Below are 25,000 nucleotides of genomic sequence, written 5' to 3'. Positions count from 1 at the left end.
TTACATCACGGATGTGTAAGACTGTGAACTGCACGGGACCAGTGTCCTGGTCAGACCGTAGTTAGTAATGACATGAGGGTGAAAGGGTTGAATGTGACTGATGTGCAGCTGGTCCCAGTGCGATGAAAACAGTTTATTAAGTGACTTCATTCAGATCCAAATTGATTTGACATGAACTTCTACCTCCGTCATAGAAGTTTGAAAGGAGCAGGAACCCAAACCTCCCATCATCAAGCGGCTGTGATCTGCTTTATTCTAACCCAGTGTCTCCTGTCCTCCACCACATATATGTATATGTTTATACCGTATATATGTATATATGTATATACTGTATTTATGTATATACTGTATATACTATATAGTGTATATATGTATATACTGTATATATGTATATATGTATATACTGTATATTTGAATATATTCTGTTCAGTACATGGATGGACAGTATGAGCCAGTCCAGTTAGAACGTCGGCTCGTGACATCTCATGCTTCAGTAATCTTCTAATCTCGATATGGATTCAGTTTGCCAACGGGCGGCTTAGGCGGTTTGGTGACGGTGTTTCTATATTTATTTGACAACATTTTGCAGCGTTCTGGTTCTGGTCGTCTTCCTCAAAGCTGCTCTCGCTCCTCGTACCTTCTCAGCAAACACCTGCTGGTGGCTAAAAACAGCTGAGACGGGGGCTCAGATGGGGAACTAACAAGGCTCTGAAAGAAAAGCTCGGCTCGGAGGTGTCTATTTCAAACAGAGAGAGGGAGGGAGGGAGAGAGAGAGAGAGAGGAAGAGGGAGAGAGGCAGGGAGAGGGATTTTTATATTTTTAAGTGCAGTTTTTACAAAGATGCATCTGCATTTAGTCCATATTTGTATTGATTGATGAATTATTATTTTTAGAATAATAATAATAATTATTATTATTATTATTATTATTATTATTATTATTATTATTATTATTATTATTTTCAATAATTATTTGTATCATTGTTTTCATTTTTTGTTGATTTTGTCCATTTAAATTTTTGTCTATTTCACCACATTCTCTTTTTATTCAGAAAAGATTTGTTAGTGTTACAATTATTGCAATTATTTTTAATTATTATTATTATTATTGTTATTATTATTATTATTTATTTATTTATTTTTTTCACTTGTTTTTTTAGTTCATTACTGTTTGTCTGTACTTCATCATATGTTATGTGTAATACTAGAACTGTTATATTATATACATGTCTTGTTATGCTTTGGCCTTGTAAGACTTGTTGTCGTGCCTATAAAGCAAATTAGAATTAGAATTATGTATATATATATATATACACATGTATATATCTCTCTCTATATATATATATATATAGAGAGAGAGGGGGGGGGCGTGAGACTTTTTAAGGTTTCTTTATTTGCAGTAAGAGGGAGAGAGAGAGAGATTGAGAGATGGAGAGAGATAGAGAAAGAAAGAGATAGAGAGAGAGGGAGAGAGAGGGGGGAAAGGGAGAAAGAGAGAGAAAGAGAAAGAGAGAGAGGGAGAGATGGAGAGATTTTTAAAGCATCTTTATTTTAACATTTTCTCTAGTTCACAGTTACAGACAATACAACAAACACACTTGGTTCACTAACAGAGTCCTACACGTTAAAAACAGACTGGAAGCACAGGTCGTCCTCCACCAGGGAACAGATGGCGTCGTTAAAACACCACAGCTTGATGAAGACGTCCAGACTCTTCATCAGTCTGTGAAAGTTAAAATCAATCAAGACTCTGGCCCTGACCAGCGCTACAAACACTCTTCCTAAAACACTCTCCTTTCCCCTCAGTTTGTTCCTCCTCGTGAGGTAGATGGCCATCTTCGCTTCCCCTACTAGAAAATTAAGCAGTCGCCATTTCTCTGCGTTGGCCCTGTAGTATCTAGCCCCAAAAATAAAACAGTTTCTGGACCACTCTTCCTTAAAGAGCTTAAAACTTTCCTTTAAAAGACTAAAAAGCTCTAAAAGTCTGTCGCACTCTGCAAAACAGTGAAACACGGACTCTGGCAGTTTGCAGAATGGACATTCATTTGCGACCGTGGGATTAAAAACAGAAACAAAGCTGTTGACCGCTATGGCTCCATGTAGGACCCTCCATTGGAGGTCCCCCGTCCTTTTCTTGGAGGGAGCTTTGTAAAAACTCCTCCAACACGGCTCCTCCTGTCCCCCCATCTGAGAGAGAGAGAGAGAGAGAGGGAGAGAGAGAGAGGGAGAGAGAGAGGGAGAGAGAGAGGGAGAGAGAGGTAGAGAGAGAGGGAGAGATAGAGAGAGAGAGAGAAAGAAAGAGGTAGAGAGAGAGGGAGAGATAGAGAGAGAGAGAGAAAGAAAGAGGTAGAGAGAGAGAAAGAGAAAGAGAGAGAGGGAGAGATGGAGAGAGATAGAGAGAGAGAGAGAAAGAAAGAGGTAGAGAGAGAGGGAGAGATAGAGAGAGAGAGAGAAAGAAAGAGGTAGAGAGAGAGGGAGAGATAGAGAGAGAGAAAGAAAGAGGTAGAGAGAGAGGGAGAGATAGAGAGAGAGAAAGAAAGAGGTAGAGAGAGAGGGAGAGATAGAGAGAGAGGGAGAGAGAGAGGGAGAGAGAGAGAGAGGGAGAGAGGTGGAGAGAGAGAGAGCGAGAGTGGGAAAGAGGGGTAGATGGAGAGAGAGATGCCGGCCTCCTCCGTTCCTTCTCCGGCTCCTGCAGCTGATCAGGTTTGGTGTCAAATCGTTTTTGTTTTTTTTGTTTGTTTTTTCTCGTATATTTTTAGAAAATAACTATTTGACATCACTGCCCCCGGAGCTATTTCTGACACACAAAGCACTCCATCTGCAGGTTCACTGACAGGGACGAATTTACACTGAGAGGCGGAGAGAGAGGGAGGGAGGGAGAGGGAGAGAGGAGAGAGGGAGACCAAGAGAGAGCTAATACACAGCACCCAATGGATGGATCATCTAAAATAATTCCAAATGTAGAAAATAATGTAAAATCTCTTGTTCTTGTTACGAAGTGATACAAAGTAACATAAAGTGATACAAAGTTATACAAAGTGGTACAAAGTGACATAAAGTTACATAAAGTGAAACAAAGTCTCATAAAGTGATACTAACTGATACAAAGTGATACAAAGTGACAAAGTGACATAATGTTAAACAGAGTGACAACGTGACATAAATTGATACAAATTGATAAAAAGTGCCACAGTCACACAAAGTGATACAAAGTGTTACAAAGTGAGAAGGTCATTACAGAGTGATACAAAGTGATACAAACACACATAAAGTGATACAAAGGGACACAAAGTGGCATAAATTGATACAAATTGATACAAAGTGATAAGGTCACAAAATGAAATATAATGATACAATACAGAATGTCATACGATGTGATACAAAGTGACAAAAAGTGACAAATTGATGCAGTCATAAAGTGATACAAAGTCTTGCAAAGTCACATAAATTGAAATGATACAAGTGATACAAAGTGACATAATGTGACAGAGTGATACAAAGTCACATAAAGTGATACAAAGTGACAAACTGGCATAAAGTGATGCACAGAGATACAAAGTGACATAAATTGATACAAATTGATAAAAAGTGCCATAAAGTGACACAGTCACACAAAGTGATACAAAGTGATACAAATTGATTGAGTGATATAGTGATATAAAGTGACCTCAAGTGATACAGAGTGACATAAAGTGATTCAACATGATAGAAAGTGATGCAAAGCGACATAAAGTGACAAAAATTGATACAAAGTGACATAAAGTAATAAAATGACAAAGTGATACAAAGTGATATAAAGTGACATGAAGTCATAGAAAGAGACCAAAAGTGATACAACATGATAGAAAGAGATATAACATGGTGAAATGTGACATCAAGTGATATAAAGTGACACAAAGTGATACAAAGTGGCATAAAGTTATAAATAGTGAAAAAGTGATACAAATTGATAAAGTGATATAAAGTGAATTAAAGTGATTTAAAGTGATACTACTGTAAGTAATATAAAGTGATACAAAGTGACATAAAGTGATCTGTTGTGAGTGAAAGGGAAGTGATGATACAAGCTGCAAAGCATGAAGAAACATCACTGTGTGTGTGTGTGTGTGTGTGCATTTCCATGAGAGAGAATGCGTTTGGTTTAGTGTGTCACTGCGTGTGTGTGTGTGTGTGTGTGTGTGTGTGTGTGTGTGTGTGTGTGTGTGTGTGTGTGTGTGTGTGTGTGTGTGTGTGTGTGTGTGTGTGTGTGTGTGTTGATATGGGCGAGCGAGTTGTGCAATACCTCCCTCTCTCTCTACCTCGTGGGGCCACATGGCCTGTGGTCACACTGACATGGTTGGGTTGCTGACAGGTGTGTGTGTGTGTGTGTGTGTGTGTGTGTGTGTGTGTGTGTGTGTGTGTGTGTGTGTGTGTGTGTGTGTGTGTGTGTGTGCAGGATTTCATCACCAGGATGTGCACGGTGTGGTGGTGGTGCTGGTGATGTCACAGATATAAATATAAAAAGTACAGAGTTTGAAATGCAGGAAGCAGAGGCTGAAGCCGCTTTACACCGACCGCGACAAACGCGACACGTAGGGAGTTTTAAGCTCTCATTCATGGAACATGATGAATGACCAGCTGAGAAAACCACTTCCTGTTCCCTCTTCTCTTCCCATTTTCTCAGACATATTTTGGGATGCGAAACGCATATCATACATCATAACATTTGGTTTAGTCTGTACATTCTTATGTGTTTCACTATTTATGTTTTGTATTTTTCGGCCGTTTGGGTAAATTAACTCTGGGGACAACGGCCAAAGATCCTGGGGTTCGGGTGGAGGGTCGATGGATCTCCGGGTGAAGACGTCCTCCTCAGATGGAGTCGGAGTTGAGCGACGACGTCTACAACCAAATCGTGTCACAAGTCGTGAATAGTGAGTGGTGAATTACATTTTAAAAATGGTTATAAAAAGCGAAATCGTCGTCAGATCAATAGCCAATAATTCTTATTGACATTTTAATTAAGATTTAATTCTACTATTACTTGTATATATATTTATTTTGAAGGCAGCTTTTCATGCTAATTGTCGGAAGAGAAAGGCAACAGTCCTCACCGTGACAAATTCCTCATATATGTGAAAGGAATGATTCCGATTCCGACTCCGACACCGTGACATTACGTCCTTTCCTCACCTCGCCAGCGGGGGGCGCCATCCAGGGGAGTCCTGCGCCGGGAGCCTCGAATAAATCAAGGCGGATTATCCATGTTTTTGTCTTCAATCATTGGCCCCTGTCTCTCGATTGGCCCTGGGGAACCCATGGAACGAATCCATGACTGAGGAAAACTTTGATGGCAGGTGTCGGTGCTTGAACCGGGCTGGTTCTCACCGCTATGAGCAGAACCAGCCCTCTCTGTCCTGCCCCCTAGTGCACAGATCCAGAAGGTTTACTGTAAAATGTCATCTTGGTCAACTCAGGTGCGAGCGATCACATATTTATTCCCACTTCAAGCACTGGCAGGAATACACTAAAATACTTCCTTAACACTTCCAAAACACTTTGTAAAAACTTCCAAAAGACTTCGTAAAAACTTCCAAAATACTTTGCCAAGGCTTGGTAAAGACTTTCTAAACACGTCAGACTTCATTCCATCTTATTCTACTGTGGCCCTGTGAGGTACGAAGGGGCCTCAACAAACTGACTGGGTTCTAATTCCACAGTGTGTGTGCGTGTAGAACCATCAGAGACCAACATATACGTGCACAAGACCTGGAAAGGTGAGTTTTTCCACAATATGTGACCTTTAAAATTCAGTAAAATACTTAATACAGATATAAAATTCACAAAAGCATTACAAGCATCCTACCATGTGTTGCCTGTGTGCCCCGCCCCCTGTGACATCACTAACCGTGCGCACCTGACCTGGTTCTGTACATGAAACAAAATAAAATAAAATAAATTCAAATAAAATAAAATAAAATTAAATGAATTAAAATAAAATAAAATAAAATGAATTAAAATAAAATAAAATAAAATAAAATAAAATAATATTGGTAGAAAGGAGATGTAAAAAGAGCAAAATAATTAAATCAAATAATAAAATATATTGGGTTAGTGTTCAACATGGTGCTCATGTGAAGAAATAAAAACACACAGAAAGCTGAGCCTTTGCACTTTAAACTGCAGTGACAGTTCCAGATTCTATGGTTGGCTTTCATATATTTAAACGAATAAACATAGTCATGAAAGATCATCGAGGGCGATGTGTTCCAAAGAGCTTATTCTATTGTTTTGTGGAGTTTGTAGAGATTACTGTTTTTGAAAGAACTGACGAATCAAAGTGAATCCTAATCTGAATACTTCAGGAAGGAGAGATATTAGACAAACCCACTTTAATGAATGTCATTCGCAGTTTGGCCGCTTGGTGACAATGTTGCTCCACTCCACTGATTCACGTCCAGGCGTTTTAATAATCATCATCAGACTGATCTGTTTTTTATTTTTGTGACGCACTGAAGGCTCGTTTTCATCCGATTAGTGATTTTTTATTTTGAATACAATAATTTATGAAACAAACAAAATATGAGGTGTTCATTTCTGTGTTACTATTGCATTTATGTTATTAATGCATTGCTGTATTTTAAATGCATTTCTGTTATTAATGGATCTCTGTATTATGAATGCATTTCTTTGTTATTATTAAATTTCTGTGTTATTATTGCATTTCTGAGTTATAAATGCAATCCTGGGTTCTCAATGCATCTCGTTGTTATTAATGGATTTCTGTATTATTCGTGCATTTCTGTGTTCTCAATGCATTTCTGTGTTTCTATTGCATTTATGTTATTAGTGCATTGCTGTATTTTAAATGCATTTCTGTTATTAATGCATTTCTGTATTATTAATGCATTTCTTTGTTATTATTAAATGTCTGTGTTATTAATGCATTTCTGTCTTATAATTGCAATCCTGTGTTCTAAATGCATCTCGTTGTTATTAATGCATTTCTGTATTATTCATGCATTTCTGTGTTCTCAATGCATTTCTTTGTGGTTAATGCATTTCTGTATTATTAATGCAATTCTGTTATTAATGCATTTCTGTGTTCTCAATGCATTTCTTTTTTATTAATGCATTTCTGTATTATTAATGAATTTCTGTTATTAATGCACTTCTGTGTTATTAATGCACTTCTATGTTATTAATGCATTTCTGTATTATAAATGCATTTCTGTGTTCTCAATGCATTTCATTGTTATTAATGTATTTCTGTATTGTTAATGCATTTCTGTGTTATTGATGGATTTCTGGTATTAATGCATTTCTGTGTTATTAATGCTGTGCTATCAATTGATTTCTGTATTATTTATTGTGTGTTTTAATGATTGATGAGATTATGCGTTGTGATATGGAGTTAATTCTATTCAGTTTATCGTAATCTGTGCATTCCTTCACATCTGATTTATGCACAAAACCACCAATGACTTTAATTCCCTCAGACCTGGACTGAACATGTATTTGAATTTGTATTGTGCTGTGATCGATCCCTAACCTCCTCCAGACGTCTGAGAGGATTTTAAAGATTCAGGAAATGAATCCATTTGAAGACAACAAACACACCATGTGCAGCAGATACAGGATCTCTAATTAATCTGATTCTTAATCAGTCAGTGAACACCGCTGGCTCTTCTTGCTGTTTGTCATTTAAGAAATGGTGTGAAATCTTAATAAGGATGTAACATGTTATTTTATGTCGAGTCAGGTCATTCCATTGAGATATTAAAAATATATAATGCAAAAAGCCACACAGCCAACACAGCTCCAACAATATTAATGATACTACTACTACTACTACTACTACTACTACTACTACTACTACTACTACTACTAATAATAATAATAATAATAATAATAATAATAATAATATTCTGTGGTGTTATCTGATTGTCATGTATTATTTTTTTATTTTATAATAAAATATAACATTTTGTAAATCTAACACTTAATCCGATTTAGTCTTGGATTTAGAAACCACTTATTGAAAAGTTTATCTCCATTTACCATTAAAAAAAAAACCACCTGCGTGACCTTACGTGCAGATGAGCGTCATGTTGATGGTGACAAATATTTTTGTGAGAATTGACCACGGAATTAAAAAAAAATAAAAACAACATAAAAAAATATATATATTAAAAATTATAAGAACAAGCTTTAGAAACAGGAGGCAGGAGATTGAAAATAAAGCTATTTTATTGTCAATGCATTCAACATGATTAGATAAACTATCAAGTAGATTTCCGCAAAAGGAAGAAGGACACAAACTATTCCCCACTGGCACAAAATATCACACTTTGTATTTCAAATAAAAGAAGATATTTACACCGTAATGAATAGACTGCATCTTAAACCGATAGATTTTAATATTACATGCACTCTGAAATATAGTGTGACGTTATATTTCCAAATTCACTGCAGACATGAGAAGGAAAGAGAGAGAGTGAGCACATCTGTGTTTCCTCTCTTATTTGCATTTATACGATATAAAATACACCTTACTGTACATTTACACATATTTAAATCTGCCTTTTATTCCCAAACCTTAGGTGCTTGATAAATAGATTCATTTAGAGTCAAAAACACGCATTTGCATACACCCAAAACGAGAGAGAGAGAGAGAGAGAGAGAGAGAGAGAGAGAGAAACTATCAGACCCAAAGGAAGAAGAGATGGTCCTGGTGATGTGATGATGCCAACAGTGAAAAACTCAAGTGCATGGGGTTTCCTTCCAGTGTGTGTGTGTGTGTGTGTGTGTGTGTGATAGAGTGAGTTTATTCTTTCATTTTTCCTCCTTCCTTCCTTCCTTCCTTCCTTCCTCCTTCCTTCCTTCCTTCCTTCCTTCCTTCCCTCCCTCCTCCGTCTTCTTCTCAGTCCGTAATCCCGGCCGCGAGGGTCAGTTGTGCGAGGTCATGTGGCGCGACAGGTGATGCCGCTCCCGGAACGACTCGTTGCAGATGGGACACTTGAGCTTCTCCTCGCGCCTCCTCTTGACCAGCGGCTCCATGGCGCCGTACTCCTTTTTGTGGTGCGAGCGCATGTGGTACACCAGGTCAGAGGTCATGCGGAAGGAGGCGTTGCACTTGGCGCACCAGTTCTGCGCCGGCAGGCACAGCGAGGTGAAGGAGGGCGGCAGCAGCGTGAGCGCCGAGGGGATCTGCACCTGGATGGGCCCCGTGTTCTTGGGCCAGAAGGCCGTGGCGTAGACGAAGGGGTTCTGCTTGGCCACGCCCCCCGGCACCGGGCAGTTGGCGCCCAGCTCCGCCCCCTGCAGCTTGGCGGCCAGGTGGTCGGCCTGGTACAGTCTGCTGGACGAGATGGTGTCGCCCACCGCCGGGTGGCAGTCCAGCAGCTTAGGCGCCATCACCAGCGGCGAGATCTGGGAGAAGGAGCGCGAGGGCTGGCTGAAGGCGCTCTTCCTCTCCCCGCCGCCGCCGCCGTGCTGGGCCACCGAGGTGAAGGCGCTGCCCAGGGGCGGGGTCTGGGGCGGCTGCGTCTCCGACAGCACCTGCCTGATGTTCAGGTGCTTCTCGGACGGGCTGCAGCTCGGCCGCCCCGCCTCCTTGTTCTCCGAGTTGGAGCTCGGGTTCTTGGAGCCACTGTGCGGCTTTGGGCCCGGCGCAGACTTCTTGACCTCGGTGAAGGCGCTGCGCTTGGTCTGGCCCGGCTCGGGGGGCCCCGGGGGGGAGAAGGACCGGGTGGTCTCCTCCAGGCCGTAGGCCCCCCTGTAGTTCTGCGCCGAGGTGGCCAGCTCCTCTTTGGACTTGGACTGGGGGAGCGAGGGCGGCTGGCGACACTCCCTGTCCTCCGCCTCCGAGAACTTCCTCTTCCCCGAGCTCTCGCTGCGGATCTCGGCCTCCTTGTCGCTGGGCGGGCTGGTCCGGTTGTTCTCCAGGTCCCGGGCCAGGTTGTGGAAGTCCGTGGAGGGTTTGCCCCCGTCCTGGGGGCCGGCGAAGGCCTCGGAGCGGCCCAGCTTGGGGCTGGAGCGGGTCGGGGTGCCGCTCTCCTTGCCGGGCTCGTCCTCGGCCGCCGCCAAGCTCTGCAGCCTCTTGGTGCAGCGGAACCGCAGGTGGGCCAGGAAGGGGAAGTCAAACTGGAAGCGCTGGCTGCAGTCCGGGCACGAGAGGGGAGAGGAACCTGCAGGAAGAGAACGCGGTTTTATCGTCTGGTCGGAGTCACGTTCAAAGGTTCTGTGCGGAGGGTGAATGGTGCCGTCGTTTGAATTATTAAGTTATTAAAAACAGATGGGGCGCAGGGGGCGGGTGGGCGGGGTTGAAGGTCGGCTCCATCTCCGGTTCAGTCCAACAAAGGGTTAACGTGCCAAACATCACTGTGAGATGCATCATGTTCCCAAACTGGGATGATCCACTGCAGGAAGCCTGCAGGACAATGGACCACCGTCCACGCGGCTGTGACCCGCAGGAGGACGTTAGGTCCGTGAACCCTGGTGGGACCCGCCCGCTCGGCCCCGGTTCCACACATCACGTTTTGTGCGTTTCTGTCTGTTCCACATTATTTTAATGCTGCTGCTCTGTCTGCACAGCAACGCAGCAGCTGTTCTCAAGATCAAATCCACACGGAAATGTACTCCACCCAACAAACACACTCTGATTGTGATTCAAAGACACACACACACACACACACACATATATATGCGTGTGTGTGTGTGTGTGTGTTTTCTATTTATTAGTATATTTTTTTCACTAAAAATATGAACTTAGCCTCAGAAATCAGGACTCATTTTATTTTAGTCGTATTTTCGTCACCATGGTTTTATCCCAATTTGTCTTTCCACACAATCTACACATAGTGAAATATAGTCTGTGCTATTTTAGTGTTATCCACTAGTTTACCCGCAGCCAGAGCCTCCATCTCTCCATGTACGAACCCTCGGGGGGGGGGGGGGGGGGGGGGGGGGGGGGCCTGCTGGAGCCCCGGACTCACCCTTGCTCTTGGGCGCCGCCCTGGTGGCGTTGAGCAGCAGCAGCTCCAGCAGCTCCTTTCCGTACCACACCAGCAGCTCCTCGTCCTTCTCGATCCGCCGCAGCGAGCGGTAGAACAGTTGGCCGCTCTTCACGTAGGCCTCCAGGTTCTGCTCCTCCGGGTCCCGGGCCGACTGGACCAGCCGCAGCCACATCAGACCCTCCGAGCCGGAGTTGGCCGCCGAGGTGTCCACCTGGGGGGCCGCGGACCGTTAGTTTGGATAAAATTCTCAGGGGTGTTGAACTCCGGTCATATAAAAAAATTCTAATAATATTACTATTCTTTTATAAGGCTATAGAGGTATGTTATTATATTATATCTTATATTTAAATTATATCAATATATCATTATATATCAATATATAGCCTACACTCCATGTATGCGTCAGTGGTTTGCGCTCCATCGCCAAATGCGCACAGAACAGCAATAATTATAATTTAATTACTATGTTATTATTAGTAATAGTAATAATAATAACAATAATAATAATAACACCCTTTATGTGTACAGCACCTAGAATACCCAACATCTCAATGATCAATGTGCTTTACATTAATAGAAGGCAATTAATTGAAAAATAAAGTAATACTACTTACTACTCTACTACAAATTATTATTATTATTATTATTATTATTATTATTATTATTATTATTATTATTATTATCATAACAACCTTTATTTATTTTGTGCCTTTAATACCCAACATGCATCTCTAAGTGCTTTATATTAATATAAAGTATTTCAATAGTAATACTACTAATAAAGAAAAGAGTTTAAAAAAAACCACTGTTTTGTTCTGTTAAATGTGTTAAGTGAGGTTATTTAAAAGCCCTCTCGGGGGAAACAAAGGCATGCAATTTAAAGGAAGTAGCAGGAATGCGCAGTAACAGCTCAGAACATTGAAGACATTGGGCTTCTATTTATTATTACATTTCTTTCCCTCGGTTTGACCGCAGCTTCCATGCATTCCCTGTCAGCATCCTCATGAAACTCACTCTGAATATGTACGGCGCCGTCCTCTTGTCCGTGGCCTTCAGCGCGATGAAGGCGATGCTGTCGTAGAGCGACGTGTGGCTCAGGACGCACGGGCCGAACAGCGCGTTCTCCGGGACGTCGCACGTCGTGTAGACGCTGGTGAAGATGTCCGTGAGACACTGGACCGCCTTGTCCCCGTCCCACTTCTGGGAGCCCGACTCCTCCATCCCTGGCTGCGTAGAGGGGAGGGAAGAGGGAGAGAGATCCAGGATGAGGAGGAGACTGGTCTGGATGTCCCTCCTACCGGACCACACCGGGTCCAGACCGGGCCCACACCGGGTCCAGACCGGGACCAGACCGGGACCAGGCTGGGTCCAGACCGGGTTCAGACCGGGACCAGACCGGGTTCAGACCGGGACCAGACCGGGTTCAGACCGGGTCCACAGCTGTCAGGGCGGCGTTCGGGGCCCTTTTCCCTCCCCTGGCGAGTGTTTCTAATGAATTAAAACCCCATAATAAGTTCATTACGATGGCATCACCCCCAGCATATTGATGTCATCCTGGCCTAATGCAATCAATTATCAGCTGAAATAACAAAAATATATACACATATAAAGTACATCCTATTATTTGCCAGTTACATGTCCAATTATTATTAATATTATTATTATTATTAGTCTCCTTCTTCTTCTTCTTCTTCTTCTTCTTCTTCTTCTGCTTCTTCTTCTTCTTCTTATTATTATTATTATTATTACTGATAATGTTATTAATAATGTAATTAATATTATTAATATTATCATTATATTAATGTTGTTGTTGTTGTTGCTATTATTTTATTGATATTATATTATAAAATGTTATTTGTTGTTATTAAACTCATCATATTATTATCACTATCAATACTATAATTATCGTATTATTATCATTATTGCTATTATTATAATAACTATTATTATTATTATTATTATTATTATTATTATTATTATTATAAAATTCAAACATCATTTTGTTATTATTACTATTAACATTATTATTGTAGTGTTTGTATCGACCAAGCTAAGGTTTATAATTTCTTACTATTTCATTAACTGGGCCTGTTTCATAACATTGACAACAGACAGATCCCTATTACGAACGACGAGCTTTTAATTTGAAAATGTCCATAATTACATACAACAATGTATTAAGGTTTGTGTTGTTTTTGTCGTTTTTTTTTTTTTAAACAAACAGCCCTGACTCCGGGCCTGTAGCACAGCAAACAGGGGAAAGAGGCGGAGAGGTGACGGAGGTGCGGAGCCGGGCTGTCAGAGCCGCTGACCCGGTGTGTGTTGACCCTCCTCCCGGTCCTACAAGCTGGAGCGTATGTTCCCTCATCTCCATAATCCACAGTCTCCCTCTGAGACTCTCATTAAAGCAGCATCAGGCTTCATTAGCGGCTCCTCTTTCCCCCAATTCTCCACCTCTCAAAGTGTGACCGAAACAAGAGAGTCACTGCAATCAACTAAAAAAGATTAACATCTTTGAAATGTGGTAAACCTCGATTTTTAAAGTTTTATCAGTTTCAAAGGAGCAATACATCTGTACATTTGAAACGGAGAAAGGTTCTACCCAGGTTTAACGATTTTTAAAGCGTTTTGTTTAATTGATCCAGTGACTTCAATCCAATTTTGGTGTTTTTTTTTCCAGTGCATCTTTCCACTTTGACCGGTTCGATTTAAACCGGATTCCCATCACATCATCGATCCGTCATCGATCCATCATCGAACCATCTCCACCCGAATTTAAGGATCAGAATGTGAGTGGAAACCAAAGCCGAACAGCAGCACCACCACCACGCAGGGCCTGCAGGTCTTCCATCATTTCATCATTCTACTATGGAGTTTGTTGGGTGTTTTTTTGTGATTAAATCGACGCAGATGCTTTCATTCCTAAATATCATTTTTTTATAGAGTACTGAACCAGATGAACGTGGAGGGAGGCTCCTCGTCTGGATGGAATTCCCATTAAGCTGCAATTCACGAGATGCAGAACAGGCTTCGAACCGCCGTGGAGCACATTTATCTGCGCGATTTCAGCGTCGCCGAGGAATCAACTGCAGAATAAAAGCCCCGAAACAAAAGTGTGAGAAAAGTTGCTTTTCCCCTTTGACGCGGACCGGGACGACGCGCGTCCCAGCAGCGAAGCGCCCCGTCCCGCCACAGCGCGTGGGGAGACGGCTTCTGGGGCCACGGGGCCACGGCTGCAGCCCCAGACATTACTCTCCTCTCCGTCCGGTAGATTTGTTGTTTTTGAGAATTAAAGCAAAAAAAAAGGCTCTTTTGGCAGGTGGAGGGGTCCGTGGATCTGCGTCCCGCGGCGCGCGCCACAGCGTGGGAAGCGCAAATCCGTGCAGCGCAGCGCAGGATGGAGACCCGGTCCGGGACCCTGCACCCGGATCTGGTTCTGGACCCGGATCTGGACCTGAGCCGCGCCAGCCAGGGCTCACCGCATTCTGCCCCGCAGCGCCCGGGATGAATCGCCGCTTTGTCTACGCGGCGGAGCAGCTGCGGCTCCGCGCTGCGCTCCCGTTCCGCGCCGCGCAGGACGGCGCGCGTCTGTCCGTGCGAAATGAAGCGACACCCTGCAACAGAAAGGTGTTCGGTGGGGATGGACGTACCTGTAAACCGTTCCGGTGATAAATCAATAATCCACACTAGACACGGCGGTCGGACGCTGCGGAACCTGGACGTCAGCCCCACCCGCCCCCGCCCCCCCCCCCCCCAAAAAAAAACAAGCAGAAGCGGAACAGGACGTTCCGGTGCCGCCGCGTCAGCGCATCTCTCCCGGTGCGCCGCGAGTGACGCCGCCGCCCCGGAGTGAGTACCGAGAGAGAGAGAGGGGGGAGGTGAGAGAGAGCGAGAAAGAGAGGGAGAGAGAACGGGAGGGAGAGAGGGAGGGAGAGTGAGAGGCGTGCAGATGGGGCGCGATGCACTGGCGGACTGGCGCGGCGACGCACACTTTTTGTTTGCGCCACATAATCTGCCCAATGAGGCGTGTCACCGCGCGGCCCTCCTTTTAACTCCTCACTGGCCGACTGTCACCAGGGGAGATTTATGGATGGAGAGAGAGAGGGAGGGAGAGAGAGGGAGAGGGAGGGGGGGAGACAGGTCCTCTTTTCACCATCATCACCACATTATCATCATCATGGTTTTTAGAGCCACATGTCGCTCAGGAAGCTCCAACACTGACTGGAAGAAAGATTTCACCTTGTGATTCAAAACAAATCTAAGAATTCATGTCGAATTATTATTATTATTATTATTATTATTATTATTATTATTATTATTATTATTATTATTATTATTATTAATAATAATAATAATAATAATATAATGATAACATACATTATTATTCTTATTCTTATATTACAGTTATATAACTACTATTTATTAGTTGTATTATTATTATTGTTATTATTATTATTATTATTATTATTATTATTATTATTATTATTATTATTATTATTATTATTATTATTATTATTATTATTATTATCGGTCCCAATAATTTATTGTTTTGTGTAATAAATAATACTAAACAATAATATGTTTATCTGGCCTCAAAACCCACCTGTAGTTTATTTATAGTGATTAGTGAGATTATGTCATGTTCTTTCAACCTGCATTTGAAACCGTGTTCGGTTGTTTTTCAGTAATTACTGTTTTTCCCTCCACAACCGCTCCAGCGCCGCCGACCAACCGCTCCGCTGCCGCTCTCCAGCCGCTCCACTGCCGCCCTCCAGCCGCTCCAATGCCGCCCCCTTGCCGCCTCACCGCCGCTCCATTCCGCACACACCCCGCAGGCGGCGGACCAGCAGATCTGTGCCCGGGACCGAGGAGCTCCAGCCCGGCTCCGCTCCTGCTTCGGCCCCGGTTGTCAGCTCTGCAGCGGCAGCCGTGCGGAGCGCACCGTGCACCGTGCACCGTGCGCTGGGTCGCTTAGGGGGCGCCAGTGTATAATTTGGGTGGGTCTAGCGGTTTAATTTTCCGGAGCAGGATTGAGGGAAAGTCCAGGAAAACTCTGAGACAGCTGGTGAGTGTGGACGTTGAAATACCTTAACACGCTTTGTGGTAATAATTAAAGAAACACTGGGAGCTGGTCTAATACTGGTTATTCTAGTATTCTCTCATAACATCACATCGTTTTTTTAAACCATTGCATGAATGGCTAATGCTGCATCGTCTAAGTTTTTAATCTGCTAAAGTTTAACATTTAAAATACCTTCTGCTCCACTGGCGTCACGGTTTTGCAGTTTGCTGTGTTTTATTAACTCCTTATTATAGTTCATAAAACTAATATACAAACTGAGGACCACAAGGAAACCATTCTTTCACTCACACTAGACTCGTGAATCTAGATATTTGTTTTTATTTATTAAGTTTATAATATAAAAAAAGTATAGTGTAATACATAGTGTATTGTGTATAAATTAGTAATATACTAATGTGTTGTTTCTAATGTTCAGACAGACAGACAGACAGACAGACAGACAGACAGACAGACAGACAGTCAGTCCGACAGACTCCTTCATTCATAATTATAAGATGAAGGGGCATTTGGTTGTGGAGTTTACAATGATCCATGAGAGAGTTCTGGTTCTGTGTTGGCAGGAGGTTCTGGTTCTGTGTTGTTAGAAGGTTCTGGTTCTGTGTTGGCAGAAGGTTCTGGTTCTGTGTTGGCAGAAGGTTCTGGTTCCGTGTTGTTAGAAGGTTCTGGTTCTGTGTTGTTAGAAAGTTCTGGTTCCGTGTTGGCAGAAGGTTCTGGTTCCGTGTTGTTAGAAGGTTCTGGTTCCGTGTTGGCAGAAGGTTCTGGTTTCCGTGTTGTTAGAAGGTTCTGGTTCCGTGTTGGCAGAAGGTTCTGGTTCCGTGTTGTTAGAAGGTTCTGGTTCCGTGTTGTTAGAAGGTTCTGGTTCCGTGTTGGCAGAAGGTTCTGATTCCGTGTTGTTAGAAGGTTCTGGTTCCGTGTTTGCAGAAGGTTCTGGTTCCGTGTTGTTAGAAGGTTCTGGTTCCGTGTTGGCAGAAGGTTCTGGTTCCGGGTGGGCAGAAGGTTCTGATTCCGTGTTGTTAGAAGGTTCTGGTTCCGTGTTGTTAGAAGGTTCTGGATCCGTGTGGGCAGAAGGTTCTGGTTCCGTGTTGTTAGAAGGTTCTGATTCCGTGTTGTTAGAAGGTTCTGGTTCCGTGTTGTTAGAAGGTTCTGGTTCCGTGTTGGCAGAAGGTTCTGGTTCCGTGTTGTTAGAAGGTTCTGGTTCCGTGTTGGCAGAAGGTTCCGGTTCCGTGTTGTTAGAAGGTTCTGATTCCGTGTTGTTAGAAGGTTCTGGTTCCGTGTTGTTAGAAGGTTCTGGTTCCGTGTGGGCAGAAGGTTCTGGTTCCGTGTTGTTAGAAGGTTCTGGTTCCGTGTTGTTAGAAGGTTCTGGTTCCGTGTGGGCAGAAGGTTCTGGTTCCGTGTTGTTAGAAGGTTCTGGTTCCGTGTTGTTAGAAGGTTCTGGTTCCGTGTTGTTAGAAGGTTCTGGTTCCGTGTGGGCAGAAGGTTCTCGGGTGGTGGAGTCGTTGCTTCTGCAGACACGCTGCCTGAGCTGAGCCTGAATCTCGATTCACCAACACGAGGATTCCTTCAACTTCCCAAGCTCCTGAAGTTTAGATTCAGTCTTTGAAAATAATAACAATTACAAATGTAATTGAAATTAAAATCATAATGACAGCTGCAGGCAGCCAGTCAGGGCCCAGGTTAGTTCCTGCACTTGGACCAATGGCAACAATGGGATCAATTGAAGAAAGTTGAATGACACATGCTAGTGACACCCTGCACGTACAGTACACAGTACTGTACATACCAACATACCAAACTGGACCATCCGCTCCGCGACCTCCCGTCCCTCCGCTCCGCGACCCCCTTTTTCATTCTCTCCAAACTCCTACAGATATGGTCCAGTGTCGATCAAACTTGGACCACCGCATGTCTGGACTGCCCCAAATTCAATTCACTGGTTCCAGGTCCTGAGGGTCTCTCGAGTCAGGGCGGCAGGCACCTTCAGCTGGAGAACGACTCGGAAAAATGATAATCTCAACAAAAACAATTGGGTTTCCGCACTTTGTTCCCGCACCTAATAATAACAACAATAATAAAAACGAAAATAATAACAGTGGAACCTGAGGTAAAATAAAATTTGCACCCCTGGATTTTGAGTCAACCTTGTCGATGAAAACTTAGATCCCACAATGCATTGAGGCAGACACATAGACACCGCCGCCATCTTGGCCTCCTGGACGGAAACACTGATATTCCAATGATGGTTTTTATAAATGCCACGGTTCTGTGCCGCGTAGCCGTGGTTGGTAGTTGAACGCCATGAAAAAGCGTCACCATGGCAACCCCTGGTAATCAAAGCAGTTTGTCGCCGACGCTACGAGATAATGTCAATGAAGGAACGACCACTCAGTGGTTGCTTGGAGTTTTTCTATGTTTCTGTTTCTATAGATCACAAAGATTAGTTTACAAAGACGCTGAATGAGTGAAAATAAGTTGTTTCATTTCACAGTGAGTGGGCGTGGCAGCTTTAATATCCAATTTAAAGGTATTTGTCCAGAATGCACTGGAATGGAGAATCACGCCCTGTAAATGTTTCTTTTTCTGGTGACATTTTTCTTTCTTTTTTTTTCTCCAACGTTTACATTCACAGCAGCTGTTCTACTTCCTGTGGGGAAAGTCTACATTTATTTTTTAGTTTCCAAGTCTTAATGATGACGACAATTACATTTTAAGAGCCGTACGACAGTAGAGAGAGAAGACAGAAAGTACCTTTACATGCACATGTCAATCAGAATAAGATGTTATCTTTTAAACGTGTGTTAACATCACTATTTTGTTTCCCTCAACCAGCTGAGTTTATAGGCTCCTCAGAGATTGAAGTTGTGTGTGCGCAGAAGAGACTGGAAATGTGAAAATGTCGTCGTTAGATGTTCGCTGATACGTCCTTTCATTGATGTGGGTCATGTGGGCCCAGCTTTACCTAGATTCAGAGGAGATCTATCCCAGTTCCATCCCAGTTCAATCCCAGTGTGTCCAGTACAGAGATCGCTGCGGCCCGCGTGCTAACTGTGGTAGCGCAATGCATGGCTGCAGATGGGATCAGCTAGCCTAGCTCCTGTGAAATTAGGGAAAGACACCTTCCAGCATCTCAGAAACCAGTTATTTAAGAGACACATGTTTAGGACGTCAATGCAGCTACATTTTGAATTATTTGTCAGTTGATGTTTCTATGACATAAGTCCAGTTTTTTATAGTTTTTATACCGAGGCGACATTTTGACGCATTTCTTTCACAAAAGGCGTCAGCATGACGTTAGTTCTTGTGGGAACGAACTGAAAGGGAAGTTTAATTTTAGCTGGGAACATGAAAATATTTGGATTGAGAAACAGTTTCATATGAATTCAATGTTCTGTGTCAATCTGTTTTTTTCCTGTTCTCCCATTTATATGATTTAGTTTTATTCTTAGATGTTAGATGTCGAATATCTTTACCTCATGATGTTTAAACCAGTTTGAATTGAATGTGTGTAATAATGGCATGTTGAATTATTAATAAGAATTAATAATAATAATATTATGAAAATATTATTGTAATTATTATTGATGATAATAATAATAATAAAGATGCATTAATATAATAATAATAATAATAATAATAATAATAGTAGTAGTAGTAGTGGTAGTATCAACTGTATTTATTGAGTTCATTACATGGTTAGATAACTTGGAAAATATAATTACAGTATATATATATAATATATAATATATAATATGTATAAAATATATTAAATGTTTATATATTTATAACATGATATATATATATATATGGAGCTGTTAATAAAATGTACCTTTACATTGTACTTCGTCCAGTTACAGTAATATGACTTAAGAAATATATAATTCATATTTTTTAAGCCATATTACTGTAACTGGACAAAGTGCAATGTTTTCCTTTAAACTCTATATTTGTATTTATATTTTCCTTTTTAAGAGTAGCATCAGTTGACTCACTTCAGTTATTTAAAGAATGGGGGAAATGAAAAAGGAATACATATCCACTCAAAAGTGTAATATTTAATTGAAAATTGTGATTCTGTCGCTGTATAAGAAATACAGATTTGTGTTTGTTCTTATTGAATTATTTTCTACGAACGGTTTCCATCGCTGTGGCAGGAAGCTCAGCCTGTGGTGACTTTTATACGTTTTTAACCCAAACAAGTTTTTACTTATTTCTACGCAATTTTAACTTTTACTTTTTATCTATTGTTTTATTCTCACCTCGGCTCCTTTACACTGTTAAACTGAAAATAAACGAGTGTTTAACTGCCAGAAACCAACGTTAACTTATTTGACCAGTAAAGCTGTGAACTCCCATTTTTATTGTTTTTAAAGTGATTTCATCAAACCTTCTCTCAAACAGGCTGGAAAAAAACACCCACACGGCTTCATTGTCCCGAATTCCATGAATTATCCAGCGTGCTCCTCACAGAGCGCAGCGGTCTGCAGGGCTCGCTCTAATCCCGCCTTTCATTCAAATTTCACTTCACAGGGGACGTTTTGCTGCTAAATTTTAATCCGCGTGGTGTAATGTATTATTCACTGCTCATCGTCGATTCCTTTCGCTGGTTTTACGCCGCGTGGCTTTGAACAGACGCGGCTGTGTTTTGATATCCGCCTTTTTGGAGACTCCGGCGTTCACGCGGGATTTCGGGGAGGAAACGAATCGACTTTTTCCCGAAGACGGCGTCTCCTGCGTCTCCTGCGTTAATTGTTGCTGTGTTCGATAAACAACGCAGCATAAGAGCGGACGCCGGGTTTTTAATGTGAAGAACAAGAGGTTTTGATAAAAAGGAAACGAAATCCACTGAAGCACCGACGTGAAAATCAGCTTATTTAAATCAGCTTCCACAGGCCCCGCCCCCAAACCAACACAGGTCAACCATCGTAATTGATCAGTCTGGCGAGCAAATGGGAAAAACGAGGGTGAATCCAAATGGAACGTGACAGATAATATGAGATTCTCACTCTGAAATGAATGTTGTCATTTTGGAGGCTGCGCTGTTCCCAAACCTTCAAATGATCTCCACGGTACTGGTGTCAAACTGAGGTTCAGCCCATTTTCCAAACATGTGCATCCAGCCCCATGGCAACATATGACCACCAAGGAGGGAGAGAGATGGGGAGGAGGGGTAGGAGAGGGGAGCAGGGAGGGATGAGAGTGAGGAGAAACGCGGGAGAGATAATAATAATAATAATAATAATAATAATAATAATAATAATAATAATAAATAATAAATAATAATAAATAATACATAAATAAATAAATAGATAGATAGATAGATAGATAATAATAATCATAATAATATTTACTTGGGGATAATATTTATTTCGTCCTTGGTTACCTGCAGGGACACGCCCATCTGCAGGTGAATCACACCTGAAGTTTAGGATTTGATCTCCTGTAACATCGCTGGAGATGATGAGGGTGGAGTTGGTGGAGCAGGAAATGGGGTTTCACACTTGTCCCTGAATCAGCTGCTTTAATCCCCCGTTCATGTTCAATTAACTCCGTGTTGGCGTCCACGTACACATCATCAAACGCGGCCGGAAAATAAAGAACGGAATTTAAAAAGGGAAAAAAGCAAACACGAAAGGGGGGAACAAAACAAAAACGTAGAAGAAAAATGAATTAATAATGAAGCACTTTTATACGGGATCCAGCGATTATACAAACGGGGGAAACGGCCAAAAATATTGTGTACGGCATATGGCACTTGAGCTGCCATATGCGCCAGTTTTCATAAAAACTGGCAACCGGGCTCAGGATGGTCAGTTAGAACTGCCAGAAACACAGTGAGGGGGAGAGAGGGGGAGGAGGGGGGAGGGAGGGAGAAAGAGTGAGAGAGGGACGGAGGGGGGAGAGGGAGGGGAAGAAAGAGTGAAAGAGGGAGGGAGAGAGATGGGGGAGGGGGAGAGCGGGGAGAAAGGAGAGAGGGGGGAGGGGGAGGAAGGGAGAGAGGCAGAGAGAGAGAGGGAGTGAGAGGGAGAAAGAGTGGGACAAAGACAGAGAGAGGGGGGAGGGAGGAGGGAGAGGGGGAGAAATTGGGGACAAGAGAGAGGGGGGAGAAAGAGTGAAAGAGGGATGGGGGAGAGGGACAGAGGGTGGAGGGGGAGAGGCATGTAAAGGAAGACAGAGAGATGGAGGAGGGGGGGAGTGGGGTAGAGAGGTAGAGGTGAAGAGAGGGGGGAGAGGGAAGAAGGGAGAGAGAGGTATGGAAGGGGGGAGACAGATGGGGAGAGCGGGGGAGAGCGGAGGAGAGGGTGGGAGAGGGAGGCAGCACATTGGTCAAAGGGAGAGAGTGAGAGAGGGATGGAGAGAGATAGAATGAGAGAGGGACCTAGGGTGGGAGAGAGAAGAGGGAGAGAGAGAGACGGGGACGGAGGGAGGGAGGGAGGGAGGGAGTCAGACCATCCTCCCATCACCCCCCTCTCCTCCTCCTCCCCCGCCTCCCCCACAGGTCTTTCGTGGCGCCTGTTGTGACGTGGAAGGTGGACACCACCCATCGGAGAGCCCAGGTTGGCTCCGACTCTGAGAGCCTCCACCTCGGTGCCGCGGGCCGTCCGCCAACCAAACCGAACCCTCCCCCCTCCCTCCCCCTCCCTCCCCACACCATTCATCTACACCGAACCCCAAAGCATCATGGGAACTCTGAAAAACACCTGCCCTGACCTGGCCGAGCCTTTTGAAGATTGCCGGTCACACATTTCCGTCTGTCTTTTATTTGTTGTTGTTTACGCCGATGTTGTTGTTGTTGTTGTTGTTGTTGTTGTTGAACCGGTTCCCAGTTGCCAAGTTGCCGAGCACCTGCTCCAGAGGTGATCTCTGTTTGACTGATCTCTGTTGACGGGCCCTCGGGGGGGACGGGGAGCCCGCCAAGCAGCGGCTCGGTTCACTTTGCGCCGACTGTCCCCGTGGACGCCAGCCGCCGGCAGGGGAGGTGGTGCTCTGACGATTTAAAGTGGAACCACATTCACACTCTCTCTCTCTCTTCTCTCTCTCTCTCTGTCTCTCTCTCTGACTCTCTCTCTCTCTCTCTCTCTCTCTCTCTCTCTCTCTCTGACTCCTCTCCTCTCTCTCTCTCCTCTCTGTCTCTCTCTCTTGACTCTCTCTCTCTTCTCTCTCTCTCTCTGTCTCTCTCTCTGACTCTCCTCTCTCTCTCTCTCTCTCTCTCTCTCTCTCTCTCTCTCTCTCTCGTCGCAGGCCCACGTTCAAAGCACCAGTGCCCTGGAACCCAAGCCGGTGCATCCCAACATTGTCTCGACAACGGCTCCCCTTTTTTGCAATCGAATGACCCCCGCGGCGACACCGCTATCCGCTTACACCTCAAAACCTCCCAAGCATGATTCATGCTGCTCGTACTGTGGCCAAGAGGTTGTTCTCGCTTCCTGTGTGAAATTGAGCTTGTTGCGACGAGCCGCCTGTCTGTCCCAACAACCGTCTGAATCAGCACAGCCTCGCAATTTTGATTTTGCAACACGAGAGCTTCTTTTAAACTTTTCGTTTTTTTGAAGTTAAATTTGACGGCACAGCGGTTGAAAAGCACTTACACTTTAAGAAGAGAGACTTGTACCCCAGGGGGTCCGCAGCAGAGTGTAAAGGGGGGTACACCAGAGAAATCATGTATGACACTCAGTTTCTCTGGCATAGCCCCCTGAGCACACCCACTGATTCTGTCTCAATCATGCAAAGTCTAAATATGGTGGAGAACGGCAGAAATGAACATTATCTTCTGAGATTGTCGTTCGTTCCACAAATTCAGCAGCAAATCCTTACAGCCGGCAATGTTTGCTGGAGGTAGCAACAGTACCGAGGGCTCGCAGGGTGATGGAGAGCTGGGAGGAGCAGGCACGGGCGGTGTCGGCATGAGAATGAAAGAAAAAACACTGTACAACGAAAAGTGGTCGGGCTTAAAAGTGTGACGGGAATTTCAAAGTTGGTTGACAAGATGATTTGAAATCGGGTCTTGGTAATCCAGGGTAGTCTTGGGTGGTCTAGGTAGTCAAGGGTAGTTCAGTGTAGTTCAGGTAGTCCCAGGGTAGTTCAGGGTTGTCCAGGTTAGTTCAGGCTAGTTCAGGGTAGTTCAGTGGTAGTTCAGAGTAGACCAGGGTAGTTCAGGTTGTCTAGTGTGGTCCAGGGTAGTCCAGGGTAGACAAGGCTAGTCAGGGTAGTCGAAGGTAGTCCGGGGTAATCTAGGGTGGTCCAGGGTAGTTCACGATAGTCCAGGTAGTCAGGGTGTTCAGGGTAGTTCAGGGTAGTTCAGTTAGTCCAGGATAGTTCAGCTTAGTCCAGGGTAGTCAGGTAGTCCAGGGTAGTTCAGGGTAGTCCAGGGTAGTTCAGGGTAGGTCCAGGGGTAGTCCAGGGTAGTTCAGGGTAGTTCAGGTAGTCAGATAGTTCAGGGTAGTTCAGGGTAGTTCAGGGTAGTCAGGGTAGGTCAGGGTAGTTCAGGGTAGTCCAGAAGTAGTTCAGGGTAGTTCAGTGCAGTCCAGGGTAGTCCAGGGTAGTCCAGGGTAGTCCCAGGGTTGTTCAGGGTAGTCCAGGGTAGTTCAGGGTAGTTCAGGTAGTTCAGGGTAGATCAGGGTAGTCCAGAGTAGTTCAGGGTAGTTCAGTGCGGTCCAGGGTGGTTCAGGGTAGTTCAGGGTAGTCCAGGGTTGTTCAGGGTAGTCCAGGGTAGTTCAGGGTAGTTCAGGGTAGTTCAGGGTAGTCCAGGGTAGTTCAGGGTAGTTCAGGGTAGTCCAGAGTAGTTCAGGGTAGTTCAGGGTAGTCCAGAGTAGTTCAGGGTAGTTCAGGGTAGTTCAGGGTAGTTCAGGGTAGTCGCACTGTTGTGGTAGCTGTCATGGATTTGTGTCTCAACACGTTCCCAGTCGTCTTGGTCACATCTTTGATTT

At 43.8% G+C, this 25,000-nt stretch overlaps 1 protein-coding gene across 1 annotated transcript; it reads right to left on the bottom strand.

Annotated features, from left to right (window-relative positions):
- Positions 1-8,927: 8,927 nt before the first annotated feature.
- Positions 8,928-14,556, bottom strand: prdm8b (PR domain containing 8b; the record flags this gene model as incomplete). The annotated part of the gene is made up of 4 exons (XM_080003504.1): positions 14,476-14,556; positions 12,011-12,223; positions 10,976-11,207; positions 8,928-10,168 (listed from the first exon to the last, which is right to left on the bottom strand). The coding sequence occupies exons 2-4, from the start codon at positions 12,215-12,217 to the stop codon at positions 8,928-8,930; spliced, it is 1,680 nt and encodes a 559-aa protein (XP_079859630.1). The 5' UTR covers positions 12,218-12,223; positions 14,476-14,556.
- Positions 14,557-25,000: the final 10,444 nt, after the last annotated feature.

Source organism: Zeus faber (genome assembly GCF_960531495.2).
Source record: "Zeus faber genome assembly, chromosome: 7".
NCBI lineage: Eukaryota > Metazoa > Chordata > Actinopteri > Zeiformes > Zeidae > Zeus > Zeus faber.
Note: the sequence above shows the minus strand (reverse complement) of the source record. Positions and strands in the feature narration are given on the sequence as shown.